This window comes from Tympanuchus pallidicinctus, unplaced genomic scaffold, assembly GCF_026119805.1.
Source record: "Tympanuchus pallidicinctus isolate F22 unplaced genomic scaffold, pur_lepc_1.0 scaffold64, whole genome shotgun sequence".
Taxonomy (NCBI): domain Eukaryota; kingdom Metazoa; phylum Chordata; class Aves; order Galliformes; family Phasianidae; genus Tympanuchus; species Tympanuchus pallidicinctus.
In genome coordinates, this window is record NW_026294785.1 from 64,350 (window position 1) to 86,418 (window position 22,069).

Below are 22,069 nucleotides of genomic sequence, written 5' to 3' on the forward strand. Positions count from 1 at the left end.
ATGGCCCGGGGGGCCGCTTTGCACGGGGTAGAGGAGCTGCCCCTCTGCAGGGCAGAAGCAGGGGCTGCGGGAGCCCAGAGATGCCCCAGAGCAGCTCTTGGGGCTGCGGGAGGCCCACAGCAGCGGGAGCAGATGGGGCCACCCTGGCTCAGCCCCGACGCAGCGCAGCACAGGATGCCCCGCGCCAGACGCAACACAGATGTTATGCGGCAGGAATCCCAAGCAGTGCGAACTCCCAACAGCCCCGCAGGGACTGCAGCTCCGGGCTGCCTCCAAAGGGAGCAGCCCCACAGGGAGCGGCAACGAGGGGAGCAAAGCCCCTCTGAGCCAGCGAGACTGGACGGATGTGGGGAACGAGGTTCAGGTAAGCGGGAGCCACCTCACTTCCCGCGGCCCTCATCCCTCAGCCAGCACCTCCGGCCCCGTCTGCAGAGCAGCACGGAGGAGCAGCTCGGGCCGCCGGCACGCAGCAGGGCAGACCCTGGCCGCGGCCCTGGAAAGCGCTGCGGTCAGCGCTGCCGGAGCAGCTATGTGAGAAACGTCCCAGCTATTTCCCCTGCGCGCTGCCGCCCCTCCCGCGGCTGGGCTTCGCCGGGGAACAAATTCCAGCGGCGGGGCCAGGGCCAGCCTGAAAGGAGCCCTGTTCTGTTCTCTGGGCGGCAGAAGGGGAACGCCGGGAGCGGCGCTGGGAGCTGCCCTCCGCCACAGCCCCCCAAGGAACTGTGCTGCTTTCATCTAAAAGCGCCAACGGGGGGCAAAAGCCCCTCCGCGGGCACAGCCCGGCCGCTGCTCGCATTCCTGCCGCTGGAGTCGGGTCACTGCAGCGCCCCGGGCAGCGCCGCTCCCCGCTCCTCGCCTCCCACGGCCGCTGGCAGAGCGCTGGGGCTGGAGCGGAGCGGGGCTCTTCCAGGAAAGCAAAGACAGCCCGAGCTGCTCCCTCTCAGCACAGCTCTTGGCCGCCAGCTGCAGAGGATGGGGAGGGAGCAAGCGAGGAAGGCAGCGGGGAAGGGCCGGTCGGGTCCCCCGGGACGCCTCCGTGCGTGGGAGCGCGGCGCTCTGGTGCTGACAGACAACTGGGGGAGGGATGGGGGGGGGGGGTGGAAGAGACAGACGGCGCCAAGGCAGCGCGCACAGCTCCCACAGGTCCTCCTGCACCTCCGGCTGGCCATACGCTGCCCCGGCCAGATCCGAGCTTGGCTCAGCCATCACACTGAAGATCCTCCCCGTGCGACCCAGAGAGCTGCGCTCAGCGTGCAGACGCGGGCACTGACACTGGAGTCCTTGCTCCACGTGGAAGTGATTTGACCCAGAGGACGTCAGCCAACTCCCAGAAGGCTTCTGGGAGCAGCCACAGCAGTGAGATCTGGCCAGGAGCAGCTCAGCCTGCACAGGGAGGGAGGCAGTGACGGCTCTCCCCAGGAAGCCCCTCTGCAGCTCCAGGGCCGCTCTCACCTGCAGAGAAGGTGCCCCCAGGAGCCACACGTTACAGATGGAGGAATCGGACCACAGCCCAGACCACAGATGCTGAGGAGGTGACAGGACACCTCTCCCCTGGCACCGAGGAGATCACCGCTCCTCCCAGTGGCAGGAGGAGGCGGCTCTCACAGCCCAGCTGCCTGCAGGTCATACTTGGGACACCGTGTGCCAGGGAAAAGAGGCCACACGGCACCTAGAAAAGCACTTTATTTGCGCACGGAGGGGAGTGGTTTCACACCGCGTCTGCTCCAGTGCCTCGCCCCCTGCCTGGCCCCTCCAGGCCCTCGCAAGCTCCCAGTCTCTCCCCGATGGCACACAGATGTGCCTCAGTCCTGCGTCCTCGGCTCCTGGCCGGCGCAGTCAGCCAGCAGACAGCGGCCTGCTGTGCAGCACAGCTACTCTGTGACCTCAGGGACGACGCTCACCAGCAAGGTGTCGTAGCTGCGCCGCACCAACAGGGCCAAGCTCTGCTGAGTCCTCACTGCCTCGTACACATCCTCGGCACGGCGCGTCGCCTGCCCGTTAATCTCCAGCACCACGTCGCCCGCCTTCAGCCCTGCCCTGGGGGGAGAAGGAAAGAAATTCATGGCAAGTGAAGCAGACGCTTGTCTGCGGCTTCGTCTTCCAGGAAGGAAGGAGAGCCAGGCACTTCAGGAAGCTGGGGCCGTTGTGCCAGGCATTCCTTCAGCTCCACAGGTAGCTTGGTCAAAGGGATGCCAAGCCCAAGCACATTCCACCACTCGGCTCCTGCTGCAGATTGCTGCTCTGCGGGCCCCAACCCCTGCTGCTCTGCAGCAAAGCCCTCAGAGCTAAACCCGTCCCGCCCCGTGTACTCGCTCTCCCACCCCGAGGCACCAGGCAGCACTTACTGGTGGGCCGGGGAGCCGATGATCACTTTGTGGATTAGCACTCCATAGGAGACATCAGGGAAGCTGGGGTCACGCAGCTTCAGCTCAGCTAGGATGCTGCAGAGGGAAAATGAGCATCACAGTAGTGAGCCGGGAAGCAGAGCAGGGCTCCCATCCAGCCAGGACCACGCTTGGGGAAAATGCTGCAGAACTCTCCTGCTGTGCCCTTGCACAAGTGACCAGCTGCAAACTCCGGGGTCACTTGAGTGCCACCACCTTTCTGACAAAAACTAGTCCTGACTGTGCTACGGAGAACTGGAAACTACCAGCACTGCTGCCAGCTGGATCCCAGCTGCTGGTGATGCACGTCCTGTGTCTGAGCAGCCCCACTTCAGACAGCTTTCCTGGTATCAGACTTGCAGCTCCCATCCTGAAGTTTCACTTCCCTCTTCTGTGGGTCGATCACAGAAGAAAAGTTACATCCTTTTGATTTTGCTGGAAATGTCAAGCAGAAGCATACCTCTATCTCTCTGCTGGAGTCTAGACTAAACAGTCCCAGTTCCTGCAGTCCCCAGATCAGCTTTTCTAGCCCCAGCTCTCAATTCCTCTCCTCTCTCTTCTCCTTTCTGGATTCTCTCCAACACATCCAGCACTGGACACAACACTCCAGCTGGTTCTCACAGCTGTGCATAATGCAAACAGCCTCAGCACCAGTTCAGATCCACTGTAACCCTAGGAAATACAGCACCCAGCTCCTTGCTCCCCACTGGTTACGGCTCCTTGCTTTGCTGCTGAACTGCACTGTACTTTTTTTCACTGAGCTTTGCAAGCTGCCATCTCTTCTCGATGTCGCAGTATTACAGCACAGATGAGGTTGGAAGGGAGCTGGTCCTACACCAGCCAGAGCAGGCTGCCCAAGGCTGTCCATGCCGGTGCTGAGTATCTCCAAGGACAGAGACTCACAACCCCTCAGGCTGCAGGGTTTCACCTCTCTGACAGTTAAAACCATTGGTTTGTTGCGTTCAGTTGCAATCTCACACATTTCAGCTTGTGCCATTGCCCCTTGTCCTGCCAGTGGGAACTATCACAACTATCAGGGCTACTGCTCACATTTACGACGACTAATCTCCTTCTTCACTCCACTCACTAACACAGAACCATATGTGCCCTTCTGCAGTCTCTGTACAAACACAGTAACTGCCTCCCAGTCCCTGAGCAGCTACTGTGGAAGAGCTTCTCCCCAGTTTTAGTGCTGAGCATAACATTGTGCAGCCTGGGCCATCGCTGGGGCCAAGTCCCCACTGCATCCTCTCCCCACCTCCTGCCCACCCTCAGCCCACTCCCTGTGTGGAGCAGGATGAGAATCAGTGAAGGCCTGGACGCTGCATAAGCGCTGCTCAGCTGTAGCTAAAGCATTGGTATGTTGTATGTTAAGGGGAAACGGTTTGAAGTTGAAGGGGGGAAGATTGAGGTTGGGTGTCAGGGGAAGTTGTGTGCTGTGAGAGCGGGGAGGGGCTGAACAGCTGCAGAGAGGCTGCGATGCCCCGTCCATCCCTGGAGGGGTTGGAGGTTGGATGGGGCCCTGGGCAGCCTGGGCTGCTGTGCAATGGGGAGGTTGGGGGCCCTGCGTGCAACAGGGGGTTGGAGCTTCGTGATCCTTGAGGTCCCTTCCAACCCCGGCCATTCCGTGATTCTGTTTATCAACACTGCTTTGGTCACAGATCCAAAACACAAAACCATACAGGACTCTAAAAAAGAAATGATCTCCATCCCAGCAAGGCCCCGCACACAGCTGGCCCAGACCAGGGCCACATCTGCACACACCGTGCAGCCGAGACTGCACCTCACGCCTGCTGCTGCTGCGCACGTGACAGCAGCAAGGCTCTGCTTCTGTTAGGTTTCCCACTTGCTCTTTGGAACCCTACACCAACAAGTCCCATCACACAGCACAGAGAAGCGCCTCGTGTTTTAATGCTTCCCTGCTAACACGCCTCACCAGCACTGCATGTTTTACGTAGAACTCATTTCCAACAACCGGCAGCTCTGTTTTCAGAGCCCTTTTCTCCCTCCCCACATACTGCACGCTGTAACGCAGGGCAGCGGGAGCTCAACCCTTCCTCAGCTTGATACTAAACAGCATCTGAGAAGACACTTCCCAGCCTTTTTTCCTCTCCTCCCTACGGAATCATTTGAATCACAGAATCACAGAATCAGCCGGGTTGGAAGGGACCTCAAGGATCACGCAGTTCCAACCCCCTGCCCAGCAGGGCCACCAAACATCCACATTCACATCAGGTTGCCCAGGACCCCGTCCAACCTGGCCTTGAACACGGCCAAGGACGGGGCATCCACAACCTCCCTGGGCAGCCCGTTCCAGGCCCTAACCGCTCTCCTTGGGAAGAACTTCCCCCTAACATCCAACCTCAATCTTCCCTCCCTCAACTTGGATCCATTTCCCCTCGTCCTGCTGTTGTCAGCCCTTCTGAAGAGTTGACTCCCCTCCTGGCTGTAGGTTCCCTTCAGGTATTGATAGGCTGCACTGAGGTCACCCCGCAGCCTTCTAGATCTCAGTAACAACTTTCCGTGGGCAGCAATAGGGTGCCCACATGGGCTCCGTTCTCCGCCCCCGGCTCCCGTTCTGTCTGCACTGGTGGCTCTGAGCCTCCGCGCCGCCTCATTTCCGTGCCGCCACCTCACGCCGCCCGCCGCCCCGCCCGCTCCCCAGGCGCCAACGGCGAGCACGAGCGCCACCTGCTGGGCTGCGGTGCCGGCAGCGCCCCCCGCTCACCCCGCCGCCCGACATCCGAAGCGCAGAGCGGCTCCCCCTGCCTGCGCACCAGCAAGGAGCCAACGCCGCTCACGGCATCCGGTCCACAAACACAACCAACCGTACAGGAGCCGCCAGAACTTTGGCCCTGAAACGCGTTTCTGCCAGGCACACGGCAGCCACCAACACTGCGCCGCGGGGATCTCTCAAGAGCCGCTCAGGCACAAAACCTTTGAGCAGGGCTGCTCACAGAGGGGAGACTGCAGGGCTGCCGCTCCCTGAACGGCTGTGCTTGCTGCGCCTTGGAGGCCGCAAACACGCAGTGAAGCAGTGGCAATGCTGTCCCAGGGCACGCAGAGCTCTTCGTAGGCCTGAGCAGGGCTCCCAGCACTCAGCAAGGCACATTAACACAACACACAGGGCATCTGCCCCGGGCACCGGGTTTGGCTCCCGTGTCTTGGAGGCCAGCAGAACCGAAGCAAGCAGTCTGGCTGCAATTCTCTTTGCCAACCAGAGCATTTCTTCAGATGCAGAGGAAACACAGTGCTCTTCCCAGGCTACAGAGAGGAGGCCGAAGAGCCTCAGGCCTGCAGGCCATCCCCTTCCCATTTTCCAGCACTGTCCTCCTCAGCACTGCCATTGCTTTCCAGCGGCAGCACCCAACCTTCCTCCTGCCAGCCAGGAGCCTCACAGCACTGAGAGGCAGCCATGCTGTGTGCCCACACAGCCCGCTCTGCAACCTGCCTGCAGGCAACCTGCCTCCTTCCCCAGCAGCCAACTCTCCTGCAGGCAAACATGCACTTTCTTACTCTGAAAGTCCCACATTCTGCCACGAATTCAGCGCCACAGCAGTTCACCCGCCAGACCACTCCTCCCAGGAGTGCAATTCACACATTTTGCACAAAAGCTTTCAGTTGGCACAATGCTTATCTGCTAATTACACAACATTTCTGGTGGCTCTTTGTTCAGGTTGTTTTGCAAGGCCTCTTTATGGAACTCCCAATGAAATTACACACTGATGCGGCAGATTTAGGGACGTTTTATCTGCATGCAGATTCTGCCACAGACAGAAATTTGCAAGCTTCTAACTTACCCCAGACACACAAGAGTCTGAACACCATACCAGCAAAGAGACTTTTGAATGTGAATGCTTAACCTTGTGAAGGCAACCCTCCCAGAAGCTCCCAACAACACCGGTCCCGCTGAACTCACAGCGCTTACCTGGGTGTGAGAGTCAGCATCATCACCCCGATGTAACGGCGCTTCGTCTCCGCGTTGCCAAACCAGGAGCCTGTGGGCAGAAAGGACCTCTAACAACAGTGCTGAAAACAGACATGCACCCAAAAAGCACAGGGCTGAGCCAGCACATCACAGAGCCCGCACGCCTCAAGGCAGTGATTCTGGTTCCCTACCAACAGGAGATTTCAGTTTCAGTTACTGGCTTTATAGCTATTGCACAGTTTCTTTTCTTGGTTTAAGATATCACTGTTTTGCTTGAGAATATCAGTCCATGATGTCAACGTGAGAACCAGGCAGCAAGAACCTGCATTAAACAACTCACCACAAACACAAAGGAACAAAAGGCAGAGTTCTTGGAAACCCTGGAAGCCTTATCTATGGCATATGGATTTCCCACGGCAGAGGGGCTCACTGCTTCACGCCCAATGGGAGAATCTTCCTAGTCCCCAAAGGTTCTTCCTCTTCTGTGTCTGCCCACCTCTCTGAAGAAGTGCAGGGAGCTCAGCTTTGCCCACAGCTTCTTCCCTCTTACATCACCCTCATTCTGGCCTCGTTCCCCAGCACCCGAGCAGAGAGGCTTCCAACTCACTTTTGCGCTGTTCCTCCTTCTGCAGGAACTTCCGCAGCCGGTCTGAGGGGATGGCAAAGGAGATGCCTGACGTCACCTTCATGGTGTTCACCCCAATCACTTCGCCATCCTGCGTGGAAAAGGGCACTGCGTTCTCCAACCTGCACCTTTATGGAGCTCTGCAAAACCTGAAGCCTGTGCACCCGTCCCATCCAGGCAGTCTGATCTTGCTGAGGCTGGGCAGGGATGAATCCTACCAAGCAGGGCTCTTGCTCCAACCAATTCCTTGATGCCACCCCTTAAGATGCCCAGAGAGCACACAGTTCCTCCTTCCCACCTCACAGGTGAGGACGCTTGCACTGAAGGCACTCAGCCCCAGGAGAAAAGGTCCGCTGGGACACATGCAGGAGAACTTACCAAGTTGACGAGGGGACCACCAGAATTCCCAAACTGAAACAGCAGAGAGAGCAGCAATGAGGCCACGAAAGCAAACCTCAAGCACTAACCCACAGCGAGGAGGCAGAGCCCAGAGAACAGGGCTCAGGCCGAGAAAGAGCCAGACCACCAACCAGAAACACCCCTCTCCCAGGCTGCTGTGCCCAGCCTCCCTGCGCCTCGCAGCACCCAGAGCCCTTCCCCAGAGCAGAGGTGCCTTACGTCGATAGCGGCGTCCGTCTGGATGTACTCCATGTCGGAGGCGGCCAGGCCCAGCTCCCGGCTGCCGCGCTGCGCCGAGCTGACGATGCCGGAGGTGATGGTGTTCTGCAAGGCGAAGGGGCTGCCCATGGCCACCACGAACTCCCCCTGCCGCACCTCGGAGGAGCGCCCGAGGGGCAACGTGGGCAGCGGGCGCTGCAAGAGAGGATCCGGGTTAGCAGAAGGCAGGCGAGGAAGGGAGCCCCTGCACCACGTGGCACGCACCTTAGGCTTGATCTTGATGGTGGCGATGTCTGCGACCTGGTCCACGTCCTGCACCACGGCGTCGTACTGCTCCCCGCTGGCCAGCTTCACCCGCACGCGCCGCCGGTTGGCCACCACGTGTGCGTTGGTCACAATGAGCCCATCGGGAGACACCAGGAATCCCGAGCCGTTCGAGATGGGCACCTCACGGCCTGAGAACGGGTGCCTGCAAGGTGGGCAAAGGTCACAGGAGGGTGTGGGGACCAGGAGGGGACAGGTGGGGATGTGGGAGGCCGGGGCAGCTGGCAGCCGCATGGCTCAGCCCGGTGGGCTGGGAAGTAGCGGGGGACCGCGAGGGGATGCCCGGATGACAGCAGGACGTGGGAGCTCCTTCACAGCCCCGTGATGGCATCCATCACAAGAGACGGCACAACCCTGCACGCAATGGGGCAGCAAGCAGGAGGAACCAGAAATCCACGTGCAATGGCAAAAGTGTCACCTCACAAGGACCATGGAAGTGCACTGGGAAGCGCGCAGTAACAGAGAGCTGCAATGGACACTGCAGTCTTTAGGAAAGACAAGCACAGACCTATGGAGGGATATAATCTGAACACACAGCTTTGCCATGAGGACCAAACAGGATGAGCTAATGTCCCTGTGAGTCTATCAATGACCTTTAAAAAGTCACAGCGGCTCAAGGTGGTTCCCAACTGCCGAAAAAAAGGCATCAAAGCAACCTGTGAGGATATGGAGGCCAAAGAACCGGCTAGTTTCACCCTGCCTTTGGGGATATTCTGAGGCAAACGCTGCAGGAAAGCACTTCCATGCACACAGCAAGCAAAAGGGGCTGGGAGCAGCGGCACAGACCCACCGCGGGCCGAACCACGGGCACCAACCCGGCTGCTGCGATGAGCGGTGGCGCAGATCAGGAGGCAACGGGGCAATTTTGCAATATTACAAACAGTAATATTGCAGCATCTCAGCAGCGCCCACGCGGGCGGCATGCAAGCGTAAGGCCGGCTGAGCGGCAGCGCCGCGGCACCTCAGGGCTGCCGCAGGCCCCGAGCGCAACGACGGCGGCCGCGAAGCCGCGCCGCGGCGAGCCGGGGTACCTGCCCACGATCTCCACGTAGACCAGGGCGGGCGCCGTCTTCTCCACGACGTCGGCGATGAAGTTGAAGGCGGCGCGGGGCGAGGCGGGCGGCGGCGCGGGCGGCGCGGGCGGGGCGGGCACGGCGGCGTGCAGCGCGGAACGGCGGCTTTCCCGGGCCCACAGCAGCAGCAGCGTCGCCGCCCCGGCGCCCAGAGCCGCGGCCAGCAGCCGGGAGCCGGCGGGAGGGGCGGGGGGAGGCGGAGGGGGCGGCGGCGGCACGCGGGGGGCGGCGGCGGCGGCCACGCACAGCGCCCGGCAACAGCGCGTCCCGCCCGGCGGAGCGCGGAGCCACCGCGCCAGGGCAGCCATAGCGCCGTGCTGCGGGGAGAGCGGGGAGGGCCGGGAGCGGCGGTGCTCGCGACCGGTTCGGGCCAGCAGGGAGGAGCGGGGCGCGCTCGGAGCCGCCGTCCCCGGGCTCCGCCGGTATCCGCGGGCGCAGCGGGCCGCCCTCGCAGCCCGGCAACCTCGGAGCCTCACAGCCCCGGCCGGGCGCGGTGCCCGCCGGGAAGGCCGCGCTCCTCCCAGGCGCCCCGCGCGGTCCGGGCGGGCGGCGCAAGATGGCGGCTGGCGGAGCGCGGCGCTGAGCGGACGGGCGCGGCATGGAGCGGAGCGCGGCGCCGGGCCCGGAGCGGCTCTTCGACTCGCAGCGGTGAGGGACGCGGCGCCGGGCGCGCTCCGCTCGGAGGGGCCGGGAGCGGCCGGGGGGCTCGGCGGGCCGGGCCGGGCCGGGCGGAGGGCCGAGGGCCGAGCGGCCGCCCCGAACCCCGGCGCCCATCCGCGCCGTTCTCCTCCCGCAGGTTTCCCACCGACGGCTTCGTGCTGCTGGCGCTGCTGCTGTACGCCCCCGTCGGGCTGTGTCTGCTCGTCCTGCGGCTCTTCATCGGCGTGCACGTCTTCCTGGTCAGCTGCATCCTGCCCGACGGGATGCTGCGGCGGTGCGTGCGGGCCGGGCGGGGTTCCGGCGGGCCGGGCCGGGCCCTGCGGACGGGCCGGGGTTCCCGGGCGGCTTTGGGGCCGTTCTGTGCCCTGCGGCTCCGCCGCCGTCGCGCTGGGGGCCGGGCTGTGCCCTCAAACGCTGCTGTCAGCCCCGGCGCTCTCAGCCTCCTGCCCTGCGCGTCCTGCTATACTGGCAGCTCTGCAGGCAGCCCTGGTCTGCGGCCCCGAACGGTTCCAGTCTGTCGTATCGGCCCCTTTTGTACCCGTGTCCTTCCCTAAACCACCCCGAGTCCTGGCTTCTTGCTTTGTTGGCTCTCTGAGGCCGCCGTGGCTCGGACTGCAGGATCTGAAGGAACCCTTTTTCTCCCCCCAGCCTTATTGTGCGTGTGATGTGCTCGGTGCTGGGGCTCTTTGTGCAGCAGAGCGGTCCCCGTCCCCGCGATGCCGCTGTGCAGGTGTACATTGCCAACCACGTCACACACTTTGATCACAACGTCGTCAACCTGCTGACCTCGTGTAACACGGTGAGTGGTGCCTTGCAGGGCATGGCGGGGCTCTACGGACCTTTCTAAGCACACGGATGGCTCTTTCAGAGTTTAGATGTTGCTCTGACCGTTTTTAGTTCTTATTTATTAACCTAGGATTGTGCAAGCCTGAAGTATTTTTTTCTGTGGTTCAGTTTCATGCTTGCATGAAAAATTGAAGGTGAGAGGTAACAGTAAGGGTTACACTGAGGATTGGTTTTATTGAGTATATAAGATTGCAGAATCATAAAATGCCCTGGGTTGCAAAGGAGCACAATGCTCTTCCAGTCCCAACCTCTGCTGTGTGCAGGTCGCCAGCCAGCAGCCCAGGCTGCCCAGAGCCACATCCAGCCTGGCCTTGAATGCCTGCAGGGATGGGGCATCCACAGCCTCCTTGGACATGTGTACCTTTGTGTCAGAAGCAGCATTGTGTGTGGGGTTTCCTTACAGTGCTGGGTGCTTTTTATAGCTGTCAGCAGCACCAAGGGCAAGCAGGATGCTGTGCTCAGGCTGTTGTGCCGGGCTGACAGCTGTGTGACTTTTCCTGCACTCAGAAAATTCCCTGGGGTGTGGAGTTCCTGAATTCACAGGCACCAGATGTTCCTGGGGGTTGAGTGGTGCAGTGTGTCCTGAATGGCCGTGGACTGGGCCCTTAATTGGGGAGAGCCAGCACTTGGAAGTATCCCTTGCCAAGCATGTTGGGAATTCCTAGAGAAACTGTGGGGAATGTGACTGACATTCAAGGCAGAGGAATTCATTGCTCAGGTGGATGGGATATGATCTGAATTGTGGATCAGGAGTCAAATTCCCAGGGGACTGGGGCCAGAGCCACCACCGAAGCCTGGATGGAAGTAGCACATTCTCTGCTGCTAGCATTGTTAGCATATGGGTTGTTCCCTCAACTCCCAGAGGTGTTTTTGCTAGCAAGCAGAAATTTAGTTTCCCATTTACACCTGAGCAAGTAGGCCTCGAGAGGAGAACCAAGTGACATTTCTTCCTTTGTCTTGTTTTTTTCCCTTGCAGCCCGCACTGAATGGTGCCCCTGGCTTCATCTGCTGGTCGCGGGGCTTCATGGAGCTGGGAGTGACAGGGAGCCGAGCTGAGCTGGTCGATTCCTTGAAGGCATATTCGTCTCACAGAGGAAACCCACCGCTGCTGCTCTTCCCAGAGGAAGCTGCCACCAATGGCCGGGCCGGCCTGCTCCGCTTCAGGTGCTGCAGCCGGGTCCCGAGCTGCCCGTCCTCAGGGTTGGCTCAGCCTTGGAAGTTGCTGACAGCTCTACTCCTGCTTTGCAGCTCCTGGCCGTTCTCCATCTTGGATGTGGTGCAGCCGGTTGCCCTGCAGGTTCAGAGGCCTTTGATCACTGTGGTGAGTCTGACGCAGGGCCGGGAAGAGTTCTGAAAGCCCGAGAGGGTCTCTGTTGTGTCGTTCATTTTGCTTCTGCTTTGAAACCCGTGGAGAGAGCAACCTGGCCTTGTTCCTGTCATCCCGAGGATGTTTCTGCGTGCTTGCAGTTGGCTTTTCAACTGCCTCTCTCAGAGACCTTTGGCTAAATCGTTCTTTTCTTTACGCTCACAGTTTTAGTAGATGTTCTTAGTCTGGCTTCCATGCTTGTAGCATCAGCACCTCATACCCTCTTTATGAGTTCCCTTCTTTTAAAGCGTTTTGAAAGAATAACTGCAACCCCCGTGGGGTTTGGACGACACTCCAGAGTTACTCAATGCCCTCTGGATGAGGTTCTTGAACTCACGTCTCCCAGGTCCTGCTGTGTAACGTGATGCAACACCAGCTGCAGAAAAGTGGCAAAGTTCACAGTTTGGGTGCTGGTGCTGCTGAGCAGATTGCAGTCAAACTGCTGTCACTTCATTTGCAGAGCGCAGTTTCCCCCTCTCAAGAAACAGTTAATAGATCTGCATGGTTAGAAGATGCCTTTTATGTCTGTCAGACATTTTAGATTCTTTTTATTTTTCCGTCTGTTTAGGGGGCAGGATGCACTGTGTGGTTTAAAGCCACTTACAAAGAGGCCATAAAACTTTACTGCCCACACAGACACTTTTCACGTGATATTCTATTAGGAATTAGCTCTTTGCCACTTGGTGTTTGCTGCTTTTGTCCACGGGCCACAGTGTTGAGATCCTTGGAGTTGGTGAATGATGAACTGTCTGGAATACTGATGGCATTGTGCTGATACCTGCAAAGCTGATGTGGTCTGTGGGTGCACAGCAGGAGGAATGTGTGGCAGAGCAAGGAATGCAGTGCTGGCTGCACATGTGCCGTGGTGGCAGCTGCTTCTAAATTAGGGTGTGAAGCTCTGGTAGCCCAGCTGCTGAGAAATTGGGGCAGCAGTAGAGAGAGCTCAGGAAGGCTGTCAGTATGATGCAGGATCCAGAGAGCAGGATTTAAAGGTGCTCAGTTTAATCAGCTTATCAGAGATCACAGAATCACAGAATCACCCGGGTTGGAAGGGACCTCAAGGATCACGCAGTTCCAACCCCCTGCCCAGCAGGGCCACCAAACATCCACATTCACATCAGGTTGCCCAGGACCCCGTCCAACCTGGCCTTGAACACGGCCAAGGACGGGGCATCCACAACCTCCCTGGGCAGCCCGTTCCAGGCCCTAACCGCTCTCCTTGGGAAGAACTTCCCCCTAACATCCAACCTCAATCTTCCCTCCCTCAACTTGGATCCATTTCCCCTCGTCCTGCTGTTGTCAGCCCTTCTGAAGAGTTGACTCCCCTCCTGGCTGTAGGTTCCCTTCAGGTATCGATAGGCTGCACTGAGGTCACCCCGCAGCTTCTCTTCTCCAGGCTGAACGAGCCCAACTCCCTCAGCCTGTCCTCATAGGGGAGGTGCTCCAGCCCCCTGCTCATCTCAGTCGCCCTCCTCTGGACCCTTTCCAACATCTCAATGCCTTTCTTGTACTGAGGGCTCCGCACCTGGACACAGGACTCCAGATGGGGCCTCACAAGAGCCGAGCAGAGAGGGACGATCACCTCCCTGTCCCTGCTGACCACCCCTCTCCTGATGGAGCCCAGGATCCCGTTTGCCTTTCGAGCTGCCAGAGCGCACTGCTGCCTCATGTTCAGCCTCTCGTCCATCAGGACCCCCAGGTCCTTCTCTGCTGAGCTGCTCTCAAGTCCCACTCCTTGAGATAAGGCACAGAGGTGGTGGTGGGCAGCTGCTTGCGCAGTGGAGAAGCGGCTTAAAAGTGGAGAAACTTCTTACCTTTTGACAAAACACACAGCAGTCTTAGCAGGTGCTGAGCCCAGATCTTGGTAAGACAGGAGCTTAGTTTGGGGTTAGGATGAAGGTTTCAAACTGTGGGGAAGTTTTTGAATGAATGCTCCAGTGAAGTGGGGGAGCTGCCTTGTTCTGTATGGCTCGGGGTGAGTCAGCGGTCTGTTGTGGTTTGGTTCCTCTGAGAAGCTCCGTGGGATGGGACGAGTTGTGGGAGGCCTGTGTGTCTTTTTCCTTGTGAACACTGGGGAGGATGGTGTGCACAGAACTGCCGGCCTGCTTGGAGGTGATGGCTGTGATCACTTCTTGTCTCAGGTGTTCACCTTCAGGAGCTGAGTGGGATCACTTGTAAATGCAGTGTAGAATTTCTTACGTCGCTTTACGTAATCAAGAGCTTCCTGGGTGAGGAGATGGAATGCTTTGAATGTTTCAGTCAGTGCTGTACAGAAGGCTCACGTAGCTGCTCACCTGGTGTGTGTGTGACGCCAGGCTGAGCAGCACGGCGGCTGGGCTTCAGGAGGGATTTGCTCTAGCTGCAATTAGCTGGAAGCCCAAAGGGAAGGTGTAAGTTTGTGTTGTGCAGTGGGGGCACCGTGAAGCTGAGTGTTGGAATCACTACAGGGCATTTGATCCTGGTTTTCTCAGGTCTCAGCTCTGTTTATCAGAGATGAGGCTTCTTCGTGTTGCCCTACGTGACTGAACAAACCGCGTGCAAGGCTTTGGTTGAGGATAAAGTCACGTGTGAAAGAAGCTGAGGGAGCGGTGTTGCAAGCTGTAGATGTTGAGATGGCGTTCCCACCAGCCTGGGGAAAGCTTTATCACCTGCAGGACAAAAGAAGCCAGCTTTAAAAAATCCTAGGAACAGCCAGTGTTCAATTGAAAATCAGTGAGAACCACTGGAAAGTGTAGGTGGGGGGGTTCTCTGGAGGCCTGTGGTTCAGCTGTGAGCTCACGGTCAGAACACAACTGGTCTGGGCTGAGCTGCGTCCTGCTGAGGTTGCAGAGCCCACCAGCTCTGTGCAGCTCTTCCAGTCTTCAGCAGCTCTCTTCTGGGAGGCATTGCAATCCTTAGGGAGATTATTTGTGAATTTTTAGAAACAGGAGGACAGTAATAAATTATGGCTCACCCTTAATGATTTCTTTTCAAAAGGAGGAGTTCTTTGAGGCTTCACGGTGTGTAAGTACAGCTGCTGGGAGCTGAGTCATTACACAGGCTGTTCCCATCCGCATATGATTCCCATCAGATTCCAAGGGAACATTAATAGGTCTTAGAGCAGTTTAAGTCCTTTCTAAAGGCATTATCTGTAAGAGAATGTGGAGATATTGAGAGAAAAGCTTGCTATCCTGGGGAGAGGAAAAGGCAGCTTGGAGCAGTGGAAAATTTAACTCTCTTGCTCTGCACGGTGAGGCCTGACGAAGGTGAGCCTCCCCTCTTGCCCACCCTCTGCGTCTCTGCTGCGTGTCTGTTACTCACTGCCAGCCCTTGGCTCTGTTCTGCAGCCTGCTTTCCCCAGGAAGACCTGACTGGTTTGTGCTGTGCCAGCTGTAACCTCATTCTAACCTCATTCTTTCTCTTCCCCAGAGCGTAGCTGACTCCTCCTGGATTACGGAGCTGTTCTGGACCTTCTTTGTTCCCTTCACAGTTTATCAAGTAAGGTACTATCCTCTCTCTCTCTCTCTCTCTTTTGTTGGGTGAGGGTTTGGGGTGGGCAGTAAGACTGACATTTTCACCACTGAAGTGAGGGATCTTCTGGTATGCGCTAATTGTTGAGCCTGCAGCACGGCTTTGTTCAGTGCTGCTGATCCGTGCTCCTCTCAGCCAGCTTCACAACTGCAGAGGGCTTTTGGTTCCTGCTGTCATTCACTGACAGGAGAGGAGTTTTGCAGGGCTTTCACCTAAAGTTTGATGAGTGTATTTTTGAAGCCAGCTCCTCTGTTGTGATTCAGTCGAGAGCTGCTCAGGTCCCAGGAGTGATGCTGTGCAGGCGGCTCAGTCCTCTGGCATCCTTCTCTTCCCTGCAGTCCCTCGTGAATTGCAGAGAGGATTCAGATCAGCTGTCTGAGGCCCAACTGATCCCAGGCTGGCTGAGTAGCTTTGGTGTAATAAAGGTCCAGAGGCAGGCAAGAGGGGCTTGGAGATAAATTCTTTCCAGTGTGCCTTTAGGGGTTGGGATGTTTCAGTAAAGTCTCTGCGCTGCAGCTTCCCAGCTGTACCTGGCTCGTGTTTTGCTGATCTGTTTTGTGCTCCCACATAAATGGCAGCACTTTGTTATGTGGAGCCTCTCGGGGAGCTTCATTAGGAGGTACTTTGTTATGCTTGGGTGTTAATAAAGATCAGGTGAGCCAGGTTTGTCATTGAATCACACCTTTCCCTAACTTTGCACGATGGGGGGCAGGTCTGACACTCATCCTGTGGGAAGAGGTGTGGGGCGAGCTGAGGTGGGATGGCACCACTGCACTGCTGGTCCCAGCTGGGGCTGGCTCCTGCAGCAGCCCAGGAAGCAGTCAGCCCAGTGCTGTTGTCCCCATTCAGGTGGATGCCGTCTGTCCCCAGACGAGCTGAAGAGCTGAGTGAGGATTTTGCGCTCCGTGTTCAGGAGGTAGGAGGGTAACGTGGGAGGGGATGTGTGGGACAAGTTTGGGATGGCCACAGAGGAGAGCGGGGCGCAAGCAGAGCTGCAAAGGCCGTTCCTGGCTGGGCATATTCATGTTATGGGAACTCTGGCCTGTATTTATTGCCCCTTGTAATTCCATTTTTCCATGGCCTGTTTGCCGCAGACGCTTTAATCCTTTCTGCCACTTATCAAGGCTCTCCCCATCCGGCTCAAATCTATGTGCTAAAATGTCCCCTTTCACAATATCACAAGTCAAATAAACAGTGATTGTTTCTCCGGCTTCCCATTACTGCTGGGGACTTCAGAGGTCCTGTACCAAAGATGTGGTCTCTGTGTCAGCCTGTTTTACACTGCACGCTCCTGGTCCTTTGTGTGCAACACTGAAATGCATCACTGAGGCCTTGGAGAAATCAGCTCCCAGGCCTCTTGCCCTCAGTGTGGCTCCAAACAGGCTCTGTACATCTGATGCTTTCCCTGCAAGAAGGGAATGCCTGGGTCATGCGTGCTGTGTGTCCTCTCTGTGTTTCTGCAGCTCTTGGCCATGGAGCTGGGTGTGGTATCCACACGGCTCACTGCAGCAGATAAAGCTGAGCACATGAAGAGGCTGAGACATTCGTCCCATCTTCCCCTTGCCCCAGGTAGGCATCCCAAGTGTGGGTTAGGCTCTGCCTTTGGGAACCCTTCAGTCTGCTCTTGGTTTCTCATGGGTAGAAGAAGAGAAGATGTGAGACATCCTGCTAGGGACAAGGGGTGCCTGCATGCTCTGTGCTGCAGATGTAGCTTACTGGAAGGGAGAGGATCTCCACTCCTCAGCACAGACGTGGTGGTGGTGTGCAGGAGGTCCTGATTTCTTAATGTTCCCATTTGGACATGAGAAATGGGGCTGCTGCAATGTGTTAAGGACGTGTGCCTTTAGGCCACCCTCCTGTACCCCGTTTCTTTTCCTGCAGCCTCAAGCCAGCCCCTGGCAGCCAGGCTCAGGATGCCTTCCAGCCTGTCCGGTATTGGATCCTTTGCTCCTGAGGATGCACGGATCACAACGATGGCTCAGCAGGTCAAGGAGGTTCTGCCTCATGTGCCTCTGGAGGTCATCAGGACAGACCTGGGTAAGCTTAGACCCAGGTATTAGCAGGGACACAGGATCACCCTCTGTGCCATGTGACGGTGACACCTGGAAGCAAAAGCCCCTCATCCTTGCTGCACTGTGAAGCACAACAGTAGAAAGAAAATGAGCTTCCTAGCTGTGGCAGCTCCTTCTCTTAACGCATCTCCTGTGTTCCTACAGCCCAGTCAAACTGTGTGGATACCACTATTGCCAACTTGCTGGAGGGGAGAGTGCCCTTCTTCCCTGAAAGTGAGGCTGGTGCTGACCTGCCTGCTCCATCTACCTCCTGGGCTGCATCAGCTTCTGGCATCCAGGGCTCCGTGGCTTTGCCTTCTTCCAAGGTACTTTGGGAGTTGTAATGTCTCCCCTGCACTGATGGCTCGCAGACAGAGCGTGATGGCCTGTGTTTGGGACCAGCCACGTCAGGGTGCTTACAGGGCCAATCAGGAGGTTTCATGGCTTTGTTTCCAGTTGCCTTTCGTGCTTTCTGTTCCAGCCAGCTACAAAGCAGTTTGCAAAGTCCCCCGTGGAACGGCACCTGTCCCTGCAGGAGAGGAAGCGCGCGCTGTACGACTACGCCAGGAGGTGAGTGCAGCCCCAGCCCCATCCCTGCACCGTCTGCCCCATGCTTTGCCCACGCTTCTCTGCTTCCACCTCTCCCAGGCGTGCAGCCTGTTGTCATCTTGGAAATCTCTGCCTTCAGCTGCCGCCGGGTTTCTGTGTGTGAGCACTGAGTGGGATAGAAGCTGTTTGCCAGAACCGCGATCTCTGAGGGATGGAGCTTAGCAAAAAAGTGGTTTTGTTCTCTGGTGTAACAGATTTGACTGATAGGAGTCACTGTGAGACTGTGGACGTCTTTGGAATAAGTACTGATGCTGTGGAACACTCATGTTAGAAGAGAGACTTCGCTGTTTGGCAAAGGGATGCAGCTGAGCAAGGCCTTTGACATGGTCCCCCACCACATCCTCATCTCCAAATTGGAGGGAAGTGGATTTGATGGGTGGACGACCCGATGGATGAGCGATTGGTTGAAAGGCCGCAGGCAGAGGGTGGTGGTCAATGGCTCTATGTCCAGGTGGAGGCCGGTAACAAGGGGTGTCCCCCAAGGGTCTGTCTTGGGACCGGTGCTCTTTAACACCTTTATTAATGACATCGATGAAGGAATTGAGTGCACCCTCAGCAAGTTTGCTGACGACACCAAGCTGAGTGGTGCGGTTGATACGGCGGAAGGAAGGGATGCCATTCAGAGGGACCTCGACAGGCTGGAAAGCTGGGCTCGGGTGAACCTGATGAGGTTCAACACGGCAAAGTGCAAGGTTTTGCATTTGGGCCGGAAGAACCCCAGGCACCCGTAGAGGCTGGGAGGAGTGGGCCTTGAGAGCAGCTCGGCAGAGAAGGACCTGGGGGTCCTGATGGACGAGAGGCTGAACATGAGGCAGCAGTGCGCTCTTGCAGCTCGAAAGGCAAATGGGATCCTGGGCTCCATCAGGAGAGGGGTGGTCAGCAGGGACAGGGAGGTGATCGTCCCTCTCTACTCGGCTCTTGTGAGGCCCCATCTGGAGTCCTGTGTCCAGGTGCGGAGCCCTCAGGACAGGAAAGACATTGAGATGTTGGAAAGGGTCCAGAGGAGGGCGACTGAGATGAGCAGGGGGCTGCAGCACCTCCCCTATGAGGACAGGCTGAGGGAGCTGGGCTCGTTCAGCCTGGAGAAGAGAAGCTGCGGGGTGACCTCAGTGCAGCCTATCAATACCTGAAGGGAACCTACAGCCAGGAGGGGAGTAAACTCTTCAGAAGGGCTGACAACAGCAGGACGAGGGGAAATGGATCCAAGTTGAAGGAGGAAAGATTGAGGTTGGATGTTAGGGGGAAGTTCTTCCCAAGGAAAGCGGTTAGGGCCTGGAACGGGCTGCCCAGGGAGGTTGTGGATGCCCCGTCCTTGGCCGTGTTCAAGGCCAGGTTGGACGGGGTCCTGGGCAACCTGATGTGAATGTGGATGTTTGGTGGCCCTGCTGGGCAGGGGGTTGGAACTGCGTGATCCTTGAGGTCCCTTCTGACCCGGGTGATTCTGTGATTCTGTGATTCTGTGATTCCTCAGAGAAAGAGGAGAATGCTGACAGGGGACAGGGAGGGAGTTTGAGCTCTGTGTGCAGTTTAGATGGTGCAAGTAGTGGAGTGAGTGTCCACTTCTGGCACGCGGTGCTTTTTTCTTTTTTTTTCTTTTTTCTTTTTTTTTTTTTCTTTTTTTTTTTAGAAAAGATGCAGAAAATTCAGGATGAATTTGGAGAGGAGCCATAAAATTATAGGAGAGGAAGTGAAGTCTGTTCAACTGACAGTAACTGAGGTGGCGCGCTGTATGTCATTATTTTTCTGGGAGCAGGAATCAGGCTTTTCAATCTGTCAAAGAAATGCAGAATAGTAACTGATGGTCAGAAGTTGCAGGCTTATTTCTGTAGAGGAAATCTATTCAATCAGTGGAACAAGCTCCCAGAGGAGCTGATGTTTTCGTGGTGCCTGCGTGTCTAGAGGTGAGCCTGGCTGACACCTCAGAAGGTGGCAGAGATCACAGAGGCTTTGATTCAGTCCAAAGTGGCACAGAACTGCTACAGAGTGGAGTCTCCACCTTGTGCAGGAGTCTTACAGTGAGCAGAAGCCATCTGGTGCCAAGCTCAGCTGCAGCCTGAGCCCCTAGGCCTGGCACTGGGCACCAAGGAGAAGAGCCTGGCTCTGTCCTCCTTGTGCCACCTGTCAGGTATTTATTGACGTTGATGCAGCACTTCCAGTACTTGAAGGGAGCACATACACAGGAGGGGGAAGGACTGCTTACATGGGTTGTCAGTGATAGGATAAGGAGGAAAGGTCTTAAACCGAGACAGGGGAGTTAAGGTTGGATATCAGGAGGAAGTTTTTTGCACAGGGTGGTGAGGCACTGTTACAGGTTGCCCAAGGAGGCTGTGGATGCCCCAGGTTTCAAGGCCAGGCTGGATGTGGCTCTGGGCAGCCTGGGCTGTTGGTTGACCTGCACACAGCAGGGGTTGGAGCTGGACGAGCGCTGTGCTCCTGTGCAACCCAGGCCGTTCTGTGATTCTGTGATGAGCTTTCCCTTCAGCCTTCCCTTCCCCAGGGTAAACAGCCCCTGCTTTCTCAGCCTTTCCTTATGGGAAGTAAGCTCCAGTCCTTTCACTGCCTTTGTGGCCCTGACTCTGTCACTGTTTCTTGCTTTGGGGAGCCCAGAACTGAACCCAGCATCCCTGATGGCCTTTCTGGTGCTGAATAAATCACCTCCCTTCACCTGCTGGCCGTGCTTTGCATTATGCAGGTCTGTTTTTTGCTAAGCTGCTGTGCCTCCAGCCCAGTGCTGCGGCTGCTCCTTCCCACATGCAGGGCTCTGCACTTCTTGCTGAGGTTCCTGCAGTTCTTCCAGCCTGTCAGGCCGGGTCCCCGTGGCAATGTGACACTGCTGTCCCTGCTGCTCACCCCAGCTTTGTGTCACCTGCAGACTTCCTGAGGATGCAGTCAGTGCCACTGTCCAGATTGTTAGCACAGATGGCAGACAGGGCTGGACCCCTTGTTGACCTTGGGCTTCTCCTCTCACCCCTGGCTGCCACCTCTGGGCCCAGCCAACCAGGTGCCGTTTGATCCCTCACTGCCCATCCAGCCCCCATTCCAGCAGTGTCAGAGCCAGGCCAGTCGTTTCACTGCGCTGTCAGGGCTGTGGGTGATGTTTCCCTCGGTGATCCACGCTAACTGCTCCTGATCTCTTTTCCCCTGTGTGTTTGGAAGTGGCTTGCAGGACGGGGGGGCGCAGATGGAGGTGAGGCTGACTGCCCTGCTTCCTTCAGCCCCTGCTTGCCCTAACTGAACACAGCAGGGACGTTCGCTTCCTTTGGGCTCCTCTCCCAGCCAGAGATCACAGAGCAGCCTCACCCACATCGTGCACTTCCCTCCCGTCGGGGCCATTGCCCGACCCGATCCCCGAGTCCATCTCAGCTCCAACCTTTCACCCTCAGGGATGTGGGATTCCTGCAGGCCCATCTCGCTGCCAGAACCTGAAGCCACAAAGCTCCCGCACCCACGTTTTCCCCCATCTTCCTTTTGCCTCCACTGCTCCGATGCCTTTTGCTGCGGGCAGAGGTGCTGAGCCCCGCGCTGGGATCGGGCCTGCAGAGGAAAGGGCTGCAGGGGCTGCAGGGGCTGCGAGGCCCTTCCTGGCCTTTCCCACCCCCCCCGTGCCGCTCTCGGCCCTCCGCTCTGTTTCCTGGGCTCCGCCGCCTCGCAGTGCGGCACTGGAGGGGCGCGGGGCTCGCGCTGGTTGCAGCCGAACCCGAGGAGTTTCTTTACGCTCGGCAGGGCGCCCGCGTTGGGGCTGCCGAACGCAGACGGGGCCGGGGGGGGCTTCGCTTTCCCGGCTCCGTTCGTTCGGTGCTCCTGGCGCTGCGGCTCCGCGGTCGTCCCCGCCGGGGGTCCCGCTGCGGCCGCGCCGTGCCGTGCGGTACCGTCTGCCCGTCTCTCCGCAGGAGGTTCGCCGAGAAGCACGGCGCGGCGCGGGCCGGGGGCAGCCCCTGAGCGACCGGAGCGGAGCGGCAACGGCGGCGTCGCGGGGCTGGGGCGGCGCGGCCGGGAGCGGCGGAGCGGCAATAAACGGCGCTGGAAGCAAACGGCGGTGTCCGGGGGGGCGGGGCGGGGCCGCGCTGCTCCGTGC

The 22,069-nt window shown here is 58.0% G+C and overlaps 2 protein-coding genes across 2 annotated transcripts; one reads left to right on the forward strand and one right to left on the reverse strand.

The window, feature by feature from the left end:
* Window positions 1-1,665: 1,665 nt before the first annotated feature.
* Window positions 1,666-9,418, reverse strand: HTRA2 (HtrA serine peptidase 2). Its single transcript, XM_052665302.1, has 7 exons — window positions 8,911-9,418; window positions 7,556-8,024; window positions 7,316-7,348; window positions 6,920-7,028; window positions 6,313-6,382; window positions 2,346-2,441; window positions 1,666-2,037 (listed from the first exon to the last, which is right to left on the reverse strand). Exons 1-7 carry the CDS (start codon window positions 9,258-9,260, stop codon window positions 1,872-1,874), a joined length of 1,293 nt encoding a protein of 430 aa, XP_052521262.1. The 5' UTR covers window positions 9,261-9,418; the 3' UTR covers window positions 1,666-1,871.
* Window positions 9,419-9,468: 50 nt separating this feature from the next.
* AUP1 (AUP1 lipid droplet regulating VLDL assembly factor) lies at window positions 9,469-22,025 on the forward strand. Its single transcript, XM_052665300.1, has 12 exons — window positions 9,469-9,600; window positions 9,749-9,886; window positions 10,261-10,411; window positions 11,435-11,622; window positions 11,707-11,779; window positions 15,233-15,306; window positions 16,184-16,250; window positions 16,798-16,903; window positions 17,216-17,371; window positions 17,551-17,711; window positions 17,867-17,955; window positions 21,885-22,025. Exons 1-12 carry the CDS (start codon window positions 9,551-9,553, stop codon window positions 21,931-21,933), a joined length of 1,302 nt encoding a protein of 433 aa, XP_052521260.1. The 5' UTR covers window positions 9,469-9,550; the 3' UTR covers window positions 21,934-22,025.
* The last annotated feature ends 44 nt before the right edge of the window (window positions 22,026-22,069 follow it).

What these genes read in the sequence shown, in the direction of transcription:
- AUP1 (XM_052665300.1), top strand. Translation starts at nt 9,551, where the DNA reads ATGGAGCGGAGCGCGGCGCCGGGCCCGGAGCGGCTCTTCGACTCGCAG. An exon ending in CGGCTCTTCGACTCGCAGCG is followed by an intron (nt 9,601 to 9,748) that starts GTGAGGGACGCG and finishes CTCCTCCCGCAG; the next exon opens with GTTTCCCACCGACGGCTTCG. An exon ending in TTGCGCTCCGTGTTCAGGAG is followed by an intron (nt 16,251 to 16,797) that starts GTAGGAGGGTAA and finishes GTGTTTCTGCAG; the next exon opens with CTCTTGGCCATGGAGCTGGG.
- HTRA2 (XM_052665302.1), bottom strand. Translation starts at nt 9,260, where the DNA reads ATGGCTGCCCTGGCGCGGTGGCTCCGCGCTCCGCCGGGCGGGACGCGC. An exon ending in GTGGTCCCCTCGTCAACTTG is followed by an intron (nt 7,029 to 7,315) that starts GTAAGTTCTCCT and finishes TTTTCCACGCAG; the next exon opens with GATGGCGAAGTGATTGGGGT. An exon ending in ATCGGCTCCCCGGCCCACCA is followed by an intron (nt 2,038 to 2,345) that starts GTAAGTGCTGCC and finishes TTCTCCCCCCAG; the next exon opens with GGCAGGGCTGAAGGCGGGCG.